Raw genomic sequence first — 13,532 nt, forward strand, 5'->3', positions numbered from 1 at the left:
AAGCACCAGGCCAGAATGTCCTCCAGCCATTCACTGATGGTCAGAAGAAAACGATCTGTGTCTGGGGGCCTTAGTGTTCCTTGAGTAGAGCTTCTGCTGCCCCATAAATTGTACCCACAGGCCCTGTGAAATTCAGTTATCTCGTAGTATATACTAGCTTTGGAGGGTACAGAGGAACCCCCTGTACCTGACCCTGAGGTCTGGGTTCCCAAGATCGTACCCACTGAAGGTCCATCATGCGACTGAACAGACTTGGGTCTGACCATCAGTCCAGAAACACCAGAGAAAACCTCCTCTTCCTGTATCTTAGAGTCAGAAGCTACCTGAGGGTTGGCTCATCCATGCCAGGAGGGCCCTATGGAAACTTCCCATCTCCTTCATTCAGCTCATATTAACTGAGAACCAACTCCATGTCAAACATGGAGGTGGCAGGGCTGGAGAAATAGCACAGCGGGTAGGGCGTTTGCCTTGCATGCAGCCGACCCGGGTTCGATTCCCAGCATCCCATATGGTCCCCCGAGCACCGCCAGGAGTAATTCCTGAGTGCATGAGCCAGGAGTAACCCCTGTGCATCACCGGGTGTGAACCAAAAAGCAAAATAAATAAATAAATAAAATTTTTTTAAATGGAGGTGGGGCTCCTGGGGAGTGTAGACACAGCATGGCAAGGGGGATGCACATTAATGGTGGTGGTAGAGCTGAGTTCAAGTTCAACTCAGCCCCTGAGACCTGCTGCAAAGTTGGAATGGTGATGACTGAGCCCCAGTCCCCAGCATAGGGATCACTGTGAGTGGATGGATCCTACTGGGGATAAGTCACTTGGCCCCTAGTCTTCCTCCTCTGTAAGATGGAATCAGAGACTATGTAGGATGTGAATAACAGGAACCAGCACCCGGATCCTGGGGGGAGATTGTGCCACAGTGACCTGAACATGGGAGGCTCTAAAGCAAGGCTTCAGCCACTCTTGGAGCCTGCCCTCCCTCCCCTAGTATGTGCACCTCAAATATGGACACACACGGCACCCTGAGACCTGGACAGGATTTCTTGGGAAGCAATGCTAGTGAGAACACTCCTAAAAGTCCAGTGAAAGAATGGTTACATTTTTTGAGTGGATATTTTGCAAGAGTCACCCATATAGCAGTAATGATGACTTACAGACACACAGGACCTAAAATGCATACACACACACCCACAGCATCTCTTATTTATAGAAAGCTCAAAAACAACCTATTCAAGAACAAGCTAGTGGCTACCACCGGGGGATGGTTAGTAACTGGAAATGCTCCAGCAGGCACTGGCCACAGTGTTTCTTAATCTGGGTGCTGCATACCAGGAAAACTTTGAGTTTGTGAAAATTCCTGAAGCTAAACTTCCGTGCATTTTTCTTCTGTGTGCTAAGTGCTCAAATCAAACATTCTAATCCTAAATGATGTTTGCTGGGTGCATGTGAAAATCCCCATGTTCAGCAGGGGCTAACCGAACAAACCATCTCCTCCATTGCTATTTGTTTGGGCTGGTCAAGTCTCCAATACAGGTTCCTGCACTCCTCAGTCATCCTGAAAAGTTGAGAGACAAGCACACAGGCACTGAGGGTCTTAGTTGGGCAGACACAGGGTCACATTTGGCATGGGATGGGCTTGGGCTCCCAGCTGACATGCAGCCTCTTGCCAACCCCCACGTAACTCTCTGAGGCACAAAACCTCACCCCTGTCCTAGGAGTAAGAGCCTGAGGCTCAGAGAGACAGAATCACTTCAGTGAGGAAATGCTGAGCATAAATACACACACACAGTCAGGCAACCCATCTGCAGACCCCACACTTGTGAGCTCTGGATCTCTCTCCCTCCTACCCCACTCACATGCACAATCACCCACACCACTCACACATACAACACACACACTCATACACACTCATGTTCTCAAATACACCCACATACATACTCAAACACACAATTCACTCATACATCACACACCACACACACTCATGTACTCAGACACACATATATACCACCCCCCCTTACATATGCACATACTCGTAATACACCCAAATACCACATTCACACAAATATACCCACAATGCTCTCACACAGTCAGACACACACCACTTACTCAAACACATTCATAGGCATTCATACATACCACACACAACCTCACACTCATTCATGCCACACATACTCACACACATACAACACACAAATATCCACCCACACACAGTTGTACACTTTGTACATACTCAATAGACACACATGCATATCCACATACACATAACCATAGACATCACATATACACATACTTACCCACACACACTCACATGCACACTCACACATACACATCACTCATGTTCACACACACACATACACACACTCAGACCCTATACGCCTGAGTGGAAGTGATAGAGCAGACATTCAGTGGGGCTGACAAACTCAAACAAGGAAGTGCCCACAGCTTGGAGGCGAGAGCAGGGCAGAGCGCCTCAGGTCTCCATCTTTCAATGGGTCTCCCTAATCCGAAATGCTTCACCGGGGATTTGCAACTCTAAACGTTCGCACAAGGGATTTCTATTGACAGCCTTGAGTTGGGGCGAGGGTTTCCTGCTCAGGATTCCAAGAGCAAACACAAGGCTGGGCCCCATCCTTCCGCAAGGCAGCCCATCCCCTGGGTCAAGGCAGTTTTTGTCTGTTTTCCTCCTGGCCCTTTGGGAGGCACCCTGGGCGCCTCCTTTAAGGCCGTCCTGGGTTTCTCACATTCTGCTTCCTTCTTGTCTTGAGGTGTATTGAGTTATGGGCTCCTGTTACCACCACTGGGAAGGGGGGAGAGGGCTCATTGAACATTGGCACTCTGTTAAGATTGGGGCCTGGGCCAGGGGGGCTCAGCACTCAGCCCACCCATGCTCAGAAGCTCGCTGCAGCCCTGCCTGCCGGTGGCTCTCACTCCAGAGCCCAGGGCTTCTTCCTGCACTCTCGCTTCACCCATGGGCACAGGAGGTGCTTAGCTTCCTGGTATAGATGAGGAAACTGAGGCTGGAAGAGAGAGGGCATCTTGTTTGGAGTCATCGGCTGAGCCAGCCAAAGGAAATCAGGTCTGACCTCACAGCCATGGGTCAGAGGTCGAGAGACCACAGGCTGGCTCCTCCTGCTTTGGCATAGCTGGTATTTGGAGTTGGACAGCCAGGGGGCTCCTGATGTCTCCACTTCCCAGCTCACTGTCCAACCCCCGCCCCAAGAGTGGTGGGACATGCTAGAGTTCTAGGGTCCCATGAAACATGATTGATTCTGGGGGAGGTAGGGGGTTGGGGCCACACCCTGTGGTGCTCATGGGCTTCTACTGCAGTGCTCAGGGGACCATGTGTGATGCCAGGGACTGAACCAGGTTCAACCACATGCAAGGCCTTATCTCCTATAATATGTATCCAACCCCAAACATTCTTTTTTCCTTTTATTTTGCCTTTGGTTTCATTTACATTCTGGGCTGATTAGCAGGGACTCTCATCTCTCTGCTCTGGTGAGGGACCATGCAGTGTTGGGGAAACAATTCACTGGAAAAGAAATGTGTGGTCCCATGAGGCTGTGCAGAGAGACCCCAGCCAGTTGTCTATTCATCACCCCCATGTCCCAAAAGGCAAATTTCATCCCCCATATTTCACTGTGAAGGAAAATGAAACTCAAAGGGCTGGGGGACATGCCCAGGGCCACAAAGGAGTTGAACTTGAGAAACTGGCCACAAAGACCTCTTCCTCCATTACACTTGTGCAGACTCCACCCTGCTGCTTGGTACCTGACAACATGAACTGCCATCAGCATCTTGTCCTACCTGCCTCAGTTGTACCACAAAGGTGGTAGTTGACTCCACCCACCAGACTTGAACCATAGTAACCTTTTGGACCCCTTTTGGAAGACCAATAAGACACAGTTGTGGAGGTGTCTAGCAAAGGTCCCCAAATGTGCTCGGCCAATCATCCCCTTTTCAGAAAACAGAACCATGCAGTGCCTCCTAGAAATCTACCTCCTCCTCGTGAGCTAACTGATCTTCAGTGAACCTGGGTTATTATCTACCCCTGGATTATTCTAGCACCCCTGGCCTGCATTTCCACTCTGGTGAGATTGTCTATTTGGGAGAAAACCGGGTGTTTTCTAGAATGGACACTAGCCGAAGCCTAAGCCCAAACTTAGTAGTTCTGATGGGCTCATAGCAAATGGCAGGACACCATGACACCAGACATGGTGGCATCTGACACCACCACCACTCATGGTGTTTCCAGGAGAGGTGCCCCCGCTCTCTGAACCTGTCTCCTGACGTGAAGAACAAGGCCAACCATTTCTGATATAGATGAGGTTCACCAGGAGAGTCTCTGTTGCCCAGTAATTGCTCACTAAATGCATATTTACTCCTCTTCCTCCTCCTCTATTTTGCTCATGGAGTGTTAACAGCAGGTGAGTTGCTCTAACAGGTCCCACACATCACCTCCTTGCCCCTGAGTCCCTTCATCTGAAATGAGCTCCAAAGTCCCATGGTGTAAACAAAGACCTATCACTTTCTTTGCAGGAGGAAGGAAAAGGGTATGGGTGGAGGACGGAAGCCACAGGGTCCTTGGGCCTGGGAGCTTGGAAAGACTTTCCAAGATAGTAAAGAGAAATGTCCCTAGAGCCTGAAAACTCACATGGTGGGAAATCAAACTGTCGAATGGTGTGCAGAAGGTGTGTTCACCACTCAGCTCTGCTACAGGGAGGGGAGCAGAGTGGGAAGCCCTGGGCTCCCGGCCCCCTGTGCAACTCTGACCCCTCACAGATCCTTAGATGCCCTCTGGTCAAGTGGGACACACCTTTACCCCCATCCCGTGTCTGAGCTAGGAAACGAGATGCAGGATGTGCCAATCAATGGCAGTCTGGCAACCAGCATGAGAGAGACCACCTGACCCCCTCTGGCCTGAGTTTCCTTTCAGCAAGGAAGGAGTGATAATTGCTCCTCCCTCCCAAGGTTCTGATGAGGATGGATTTCCCCCAACATTGACTGCCATGCAGTAGGGTTCAACAGACAGGACCTCTGTATTTTCATTGATGAACATCCCAAATGCAGGAAACCAGAGTCTGGTTGAGTCTCCTTCACTTTGGGGGAGCTTCTCTGGAACAGGAAGGGAACGGGTTCGCTGGGACCCCAAGTCGCACCTGGGATCTGAATGACTGCCTTCTGGGTGTTCCAAATTTGACATTCCAGGCCAACTTGGGGCGTGGGTCCTCAGCCTCAGCCCTGCTCACAAAACCATGAAGTCTTGAGTAACATCCCCATCTCGAGTTTTTCTGTTTAACTTGCTGATCAAATGGCTTAAGTGTCCCAATCTATTAATATGATTGGCAATTATTTACTTTGGAGACACCCCTGGGTTGCAGAGTTCTGAGTTATCTAGAAGCCCATCGTCTGATGGCACATGTCCCGGTTCTCACACTATAAAAGAGGCTGCTCCTTTCAGAAGTCAGCAGGAGCAGGGAGTGAAGAGTCGAGAGTGCCTGGGATCTCTGAGAAGCCAGGTGAGACCTGTCGGGCCTGCTCCTCCTCTGCTGCCCTGGGTACCCGGGGGAGGGGGTGGCAGCAGAGGATGTGGTGGTGATGGGGTCATGTGGCTGAAGTTGTCTCTTGAGTGAGCTCTTTCTACCCTCAATCAAGATCTCTGCTGCAAGAGCTGAAACTCGAGGCTGCCATTAAGATTGGGACCATCATCTACCAGCCTCCCAAAACCCACCCAATTTCATACGCTTGGATATATTTGGGATGACTCGGGTCCACACTGGACTCAGGAAAATTGTTTCCCCAAAGAGATTCAATTGACCCAAAATTTACCTCCCCAAGAAGGCCAACTTCAGTTCTTTGGACCAAAAAGTTGTGTCAGTTCTGGCCAGTCAGAGCTCAGGGGACACTTGGGCTTAATAATCCACTGGATGGAGTTTTGACCAGAATGACCAGGTTTCCCCAAAGCGTGGGCACTACCTCTATCTTTGAACACTTCTGCTGGTTGTCAAGTTGACCTAGGAGATAGTTGGTAGTATCTGGCAGGGTACAGAGCAAAAGGCCATCAGATGTCAGGGGTTGCCCCAGAACTTGTCCAGGTAAGTTTGAGAGAAGGGAAGACCACAGAAGAGCAAGTGTACGTGCCGATGGGGAGAACTCTGAGGTTCACCTCCACCACGGCCCAGCCACTAGTTTGCCATACGACCTGGAAGTCACCCCTGGTCTGGTCCCGTCTTTACACACTGACTTCTGATGGCTCCAAGATTTCTCCCACAAGGCCTGTATGAGGATTCAGAGAGATTGATTCAGATAGATATGGTTAAAGCATGCAGCCTGCATGCAGCTGGCCCCAGTTCAAGTCCCGGCACTGCAGGGTCCCCTGAGTGTCAGTTGGTGCAGATCTGGAGGTCCCTGAGCTAAGCCAAAGTAGTCCCAGTAATCAGTAGCACTGCAGGACCCAAGCTGCACTGCACCCTCAGCTCCTCACACTGAACCACTGCCCAGAGGCTGAGAAGCACCAGGAGGGACCCCTGGGGGCCTCCTAAGCACCAGCTTGGGAGTCTCCCCACCTCCTACTCCCCCAAAAAGGCCTGCATGAGATGATGAATGGTGGCTACAAGAGTAAGACCTCTGCCACTCAGTGACTTTCCAGGACTTTCAGAAACCACCAAGGGCTGAACTTTGTGAGAATGGTGGTGACGTTGTCCTCGGCCATTAGCGAGTACAATTGAAACCATTGTAAGCAACTCCCACTGGAGAACAAAGCTGAAGACCAGTTACCTTATGCAGAAGCCTCTGGGTCAGACGGGTCTGACTTCCGTCTGTATCCACCGTTCTCTTACTGCCTTGGGGGATGGGACCTGAGCTCACCATTTCCTCCCTGAGTAACATGGAGGCTAAGAGCCCACAGCTTAAGGGTGGTGAAGATGAATCTGGCCCCCAAGTGTGATGCCCTCAGCCTGATGTCTGGTTCCCAGCAAATTCTGTGCAGGGGGGGCTCTTATTCTTCACTCCCTGGTGCCTTGGGGACAGAGGCTGGGGAAATGTAAATTTCTGTCTGGGTCCTATGACACACTGAATCATTATTCTTTCATAGACACCAAGATGTTCCCAATTGGGGGTTTCATTGTTGTCTGTGGGCTGCTAGCCCAAGCCACTGCCCTCCCAGGGATCGTGCCATTGCCCCTGGACCAAAACCTGCCTTTGGTTGTGACTCCAGCCCTGCCCCCCAGTCCCACAGACCTTGCTGCAGGTTTGACAAATGGTAAGTGAGAGTCTCTGACAGATGTTTTCGGGTGTCTGTGTGTGTGCATGTGTGTGTGCTTGTGTGTGTGTATGTGCGTGCACAAGCGCATGTTTTAATGTACATAACCATCCAATGAAGGAAGAAGGCCATGATGAATGGGGTAGAGGAACTAGACTCTGCATGTGTCTGATCTGGACTCTGAGACCTCTATATTCACTTTCAGCTCTTACCAGTGGCCTGCTTTCTAATAATCTGCTGGGAATTATTGAGAACCTTCCCTTGTTCGACATCCTGAAGTCCGGGGGAGGCAAGTCTGGTGGCCTGGTTGGGGGACTGCTTGGGAAAGTGACCTCAGTGCTTCCTATCTTGAATGACATCATTGAGTGAGTAACCATGAATCAGGGTCTTGGTTTTGGTCGGGGATCTTTCCTTGGGGATATGACAGCCCAAGGTGGGGAGGGGGGCGGGCCTAGAACTCACTTCTGAGATCCCCCGGCAGGGATCACAGCCACTGTCCATAGTCCTGAAGTACAACCCAGCGTTATCAGCAGCACTCCTCATGGCAACGCTCGCAGGCCAAGTTAGTAACAGCTTCCAGAAGGAGACACAGAGAGAAAGAGGCCCTTGAGCTCACACCACTGGCCCAGTGGCTGAGGCCAGGCTAGTGTAGTTAAGTCAAAAAACAAATAATTTCTCACTACATCATGGTAACTTTGTTCCACTCTCCTATGGAATTTCTTAGAATATATGTTACCTTTGATATAAAAAAGAACCTATAAGTTACTCTATTCAATTATCAAGTCAATGTGATAAGAAAATGACTGATCCAGGGAATTATCTAAAATGACCTTTCCCATAAGACACCTGAGAACTCTCTAAGCAAGAAGCAGCAATGGAAAGCTTGATGCCAAGAAGTTAGCAAAGGCTGGGTCCCAATACGACTGGATCAAAGTTGTTTCTAAAATCTCAGCCCATACATGTGGTTGTCTTGGACTTAAAATAAGCAAATTGCCTTAAGTTTGATTTCAAATATACAATGTACTTGCTAAGTGGCCTGGGACAGGGTACAGATCTCTCTAGACTTGGCTTCTTCATCAGTGAAAATGAAGATTTTGTATCCACAGACAAAAACTGTTAGCTGGGCCAGAGAAGAGGCTCCCCTGGCTCAGTGCTCATCAAAAATCTTGCTTCCACTCCCCTCCTTTCTCCCTGACTCTCCTCTGTCACCATGCTAAACACTGTGAACTTCGACCTGCCATTGAAGCTCATAACAGGATGAATGATACCTGCCCATTAGTGTTTGTGCCAAATACGGAGCGATAGCACAGTGTAGGGCATTTGCCTTTCACGTGGCCGACCCGTGTTCGTTTCCTCCGCCCCTCTCAGAGAGCCTGGCAAGCTACCAAGAGTATCGCGCCCACATGGCAGAGCCTGGCAAGCTACCCGTGGCATATTGGATATGCCAAAAACAGTAACAACAAGTTTCACAATGAGAGACGTTACTGGTGCCTGCTCGAACAAATCAATGAGCAACGGGATGATAGTGATAGTGACAGTGACGTTGTCTATATACCATTCCCTTATCCAAATAATTATCTGTCCATCCTTATTTATACCTAATTAATTCCTCCATACATTTGCTCACACATCCATCTACCCACCTTCTCACCAATCCAGTCAATATGATGTAGCTCCTTTCTTCATAAGACTGAGCTGGCACATAAATGCAAATGTAATCCCAACAATCTCTTTCCTGGAATTCCTCACTGACTTAGGATGGGGATAGAGATATGGCATGTCAGGGTCTGACCCAGGACCAGGGTAGCTCATAGCCCAGGTGGGCTTTACTCTGAGAGTTCCTCCTATCTGCCCACATCCCGCCTCATGCATAGAGTGGGACTGGATAGTGTTGGGTTAAGGTGGCTCCTAGATATAGAGCTAGAGGAGCTAATGTCTCCCCCCTTGAATGTTGCTTTCTGGGCAGCTTGAAGATCACGAATCCCCATCTGCTGGAACTCGGCCTGGTGCAGAGCCCGGATGCCCACCGTCTCTTTGTCAACATTCCTCTGGACATGATCCTCAATGTGAAAACGTGAGTGACCAAGGGAAGCCTGGGATGGCTTATCAGGGGAAATTCAGTGACCTTAGGTCACCAAAAAGGGGCATTTTGAGTCTCACAGATATGAAACTGCTGTGAAAGTGCTATGCTGAGTGACCTTTGCTTACTTGGAAAATGCATTCGATTGACCTGTTCAATTCTTGATTGCTCCTACTGGGAAATGATATGGGTACAACTTTGGGCAAAATGGAGTGAGGTGATGATGGCATTTCTGAAAAATAAAAAAGCCTTTTCTACCTTGAAATGGGATGTACCAAGCAAGGCCCAGGTATGTGGGTTCCAGGACTAAGTCTTCAAACCACACGGTGGCAGTGGATCTGGGCAGTCTCACCCCGGCTTCCCGTCCACTCCTGACGCTGGTGTGACTTCCAGTCACACCCACAACCCTCCCCTGGGCGCTATCTTGGTGCACCAACAGTCCGGGGCCCAGAAACTCCCAACTGAATCCCAAAATGGATTAGCTCCCTACAGAGATATCTCTGGAACGTAACCATTTACAATCTTAGAATTTCAGAAGCTTATACAGCCTTGTGACCTCTCATGATATGCAAAATGAGCAATGAAAAATAAATTATCTAGCGTCTGCTCTTGGCAGGCAGGCTTGAATGGTGGTGGGAAAATTCAAGCAAAATATAATGCCCAAAAGTAGAGAGAGAGTATCTGAGCAATTGCCTTCCATAGAGGCAGGGTGAGGACTGGGATTGGGGAGGGGGGGTGGTAATGGAGATATTGGTAGTGGAAAGTTGGCACTGGTGGAGGGATGGGTGTTCGATCATTATATGGCCAAATCTCAAACATGAAAGCTTTGCAACTGTATCTCATGGTGGTTCAATAAAAAAAATTAAAAGAAAAATAAATGGGGTGTACACAGCTGAAACAGACTCTCTCCTCTGCAGGCCTCTGGTTGGAAGTCTGTTGAAGCTAAAAGCTAATCTAAACATCACTGCAGAGGTCAAAGCTGTGAAGGACAAGCAACAGAATATCCATCTTGTGGTTGGTGATTGCACTCACGCCCCTGGCAGCCTGGAAATCTCTCTGCTGGAGGGGTGAGGCAAAGGGGTAGATATTTCTGCCTGGAGACAATGGGGTGGGATCAGGGAGGATTGGTTGGGAAAATGAAGCAACTGGGAAAATGGATGAGTGACAGAATGGAGAGCAGAAAAATAGGAAGTAGGAAGAGAAAAGAAAGGAAGGATCAAAGAATGGAGGAAAGGAAGGAAGGAAGGAAGGAAGGAAGGAAGGAAGGAAGGAAGGAAGGAAGGAAGGAAGGAAGGAAGGAAGGAAGGAAGGAAGGAAGGAAGAAAAGACAGAGGTGATACTATAAATAGGTACATGGATAACTAAAAAGCCCCTTTCTATCTTAGCCTGAGCTAACTTTCTGCATGATTAGCCAACAGGAAATAGGCTTTCAAGTCCCATCTAACAAGGAATGAGGGAGAAGTGGAGTAATTTCTGTGTGAATTTTGACAGTCTTTTCTGTTTGAGTCTTTGCTTCTCCAGATAACTGACTATGGAGCTACATTCAGGTTATTAGTAAAATCCATAAAGATAATTGTTGAGGGCATGCTTTGTCTCAGAAAGAGCTAATATAGCTATAGGACCCACCTGGCTTAATTCTTGGAACTACCCATTATCTATCATGCTAACACTTATTAAACATTGAACTTCACACGTATCCTCTTAATACATTTATGACATCTGCATACTAAGCACAGTTCATCCTTGAATGGGTTCCAGCAAGTCTCATTGAGTAGATCTAGTGTCCGCTGCAATTAGGTGTCCTTCCCTGCTCACCTACTGTGTGTCTGCTGTGGATGGGTGCTTGGTGTTGGCCTGTGTGTGGGTGTGGATGAACAAGGACCAGTTTCAACACTCAGTGAGTGCTGAGGCTGTGGTGGGACACAGTGGTCCCTCTGAAGGCTGTGCCCCTACAGATCCCAGGCCTCTGCACACCACACGGCTTTTCTCTTTCAGACTTGGTCCTCTCCCCACACAAGGCCTTCTCGACGGCGTCACTGGGATAGTGAGCAAAGTCCTTCCTGATCTGATTCAGGGCAAAGTACGTGGGTAAAAGTGGTGGAACCTTCTGATTCTTGGCCTTTAGAGCTTTTGGTGATGAAGGAAATCCCTGAGATGAGTCTTTCTTTCTTTTTCTCCCTTCTTTCTTTCCTTCCTTCCTTTCTTCCTTCCTTACCTTCCCCTTTCTTTCTTTCTTTCTTTCTTTCTTTCTCTCTCTCTCTCTTTCTTTCTTTCTTTCTTTCTTTCTTTCTTTCTTTCTTTCTTTCTTTCTTTCTTTCTTTCTTTCTTTCTTTCTTTCTTTCTTTCTCTCTTTCTTTCTTTTTCTGAGCCACTCCATTTGATAAGAATCTTGTACCCCTCACTCTGTCCAGGTTTCTATTCTTCCATTCTTAAAAGCACATGGATTGACTCCTGCTCTAGACCAGGCCTGTGCTTGTCCAAACTGCAGCTCACAAGGACCAGCCCCTGCCCTGAGACACTCCCAGCTCAGTGCCCCCAATGCCTGCATACAAGCTCTCTTGCAGCCTGTGTGGCTGCGCCTTACAACCAGAACCCACCTCTGTGAGAGCAGCCCCAGTCACTCCACTGAGCAACCTCGGGCTCTGTGTGTGGCTGGGCTCGCCCCACTTCATTTCTCCTCCTTCCTGATGGTGTGCGAGTGAGAATGTCCCACTTGGGCCCCGAGCAATGAGAGGGCAGCTTTCTGCAGCTCCGTCCTGCAGAGGCTGCTGCTCACAGCCCTGCCGACCCGACGGGGCCCTGACTGCTTTCTCCACCCCGGCCCAGGTGTGCCCTCTGCTCAATGAGGTTCTCAAAGGCTTGGACTTCACCCTGGCACATTCCATCATTGGTAAGTGCTCCCAAACCCTCACTTCCAGGTGCTGGAGCGGAGATTTCCCCTGTCCTGTGCCCCATGTCTTCTTTGCCTCGACTCTTCCAATTTCTGATTTCCTTTTTTCCTTCAATGGTAGAGTGTTGCGTTAGCGCTAACCCTGGCCACAAGGAGGCCAGCTTGTGCTGAAAGATCCTCTGGGTCCTCCCTGAGTCTAGCTGGATCTCAGACAGACTTTGGGCTGTTTCTGGACTCCACACTGATGTCATGTTGGTCTGTGGTTTTTGTTATTTTATTTTCTAGACTTGCTGATCCACGGGGTGGAATTTGTCATCAAGATCTGAGCTTTCTGCAAGGGAGTTAGCCTCTGCTGAGCTGGTGAGTGCTGTGCCCTGATCTCCACTCCCCAGAGAGATACTGGAAGGAGGTTGGGGGGGGGGGAGCTTGGGATGGTGACATCCAAAGAGACAGAACAGACAGACACATAGATGGACACAGAGACACACAGAGCAGTTTGCAGGAATTCCACAGAGGTGGAGAGACAGAGGCAGCATTACAACACACCTACAAGGAGGAACACACATAGCCCTGGAGACATGCACTTGTGCACACACACGCAGACGAATGCCCAAACACATGATCGCCCAGACAGACATGGATACACACATCTCATGGCAGCATGCTCGCACACATGGTTGTACCTATGCAGACACACCACACACAAGTACACACACACCCCACCTAGGTCTGGGCTAATGGCCGCTGGCACCAGATCTCTTTCTAGTCCTGGGCCCTCGGCCTCCTCCTCTCGCTCTGGAGGGCACGGTATGATGGGTCGATACCCACAAGAAGCGGCGAGCTCGGGCCTCCGTCTTAACTGCATCTTCTTCTCCCCACAGAAGAACCATTTCCTGCTGCTCAGCCCAGGCCCTGCCCAGCTTCCGAGGGCTCACAGGGACTGGCTGTGTCCTGGACGATGACACCGTCGCTGTCTGGGAACCAGGGCAGACTTGTGCCCAAGGAAACCACTTCTCTTTTCCCACCAAGCATGTAGCATTCCTTTCTCTCACCAAATAAATTCACTCTTCCTCTGCACAGGGACTTTGTCATTCTTCACCATCACTGGAACACGGGCGAGATAGAAAGAGCACCAGCCTGATGGTCGGAGCATAGGACAGAGTTTGCACTTTACATCAGAGATTGTAACAGTTTTGCACAGAAGAGGAAACTGTTTGGAGGACGTGGACTTCAGAATGGCTGCTCTGAGTTCCTGCGTCAGGCTGAACGAGGGAGTTGAGAGTCCGTGTCCCAGAGCAGGT

At 49.5% G+C, this 13,532-nt stretch overlaps 1 protein-coding gene across 1 annotated transcript; it reads left to right on the forward strand.

The window, feature by feature from the left end:
- Window positions 1–5,493: 5,493 nt before the first annotated feature.
- Window positions 5,494–13,140, forward strand: BPIFA1 (BPI fold containing family A member 1). The gene is made up of 9 exons (XM_004612568.2): window positions 5,494–5,519; window positions 7,094–7,261; window positions 7,467–7,626; window positions 9,228–9,335; window positions 10,259–10,408; window positions 11,337–11,421; window positions 12,168–12,231; window positions 12,517–12,591; window positions 13,113–13,140. Exons 2-8 carry the CDS (start codon window positions 7,102–7,104, stop codon window positions 12,555–12,557), a joined length of 768 nt encoding a protein of 255 aa, XP_004612625.1. The 5' UTR covers window positions 5,494–5,519; window positions 7,094–7,101; the 3' UTR covers window positions 12,558–12,591; window positions 13,113–13,140.
- Window positions 13,141–13,532: the final 392 nt, after the last annotated feature.

This window comes from Sorex araneus, chromosome 5 (assembly GCF_027595985.1).
Source record: "Sorex araneus isolate mSorAra2 chromosome 5, mSorAra2.pri, whole genome shotgun sequence".
In the NCBI taxonomy this organism is placed as follows: Eukaryota; Metazoa; Chordata; class Mammalia; order Eulipotyphla; family Soricidae; genus Sorex; species Sorex araneus.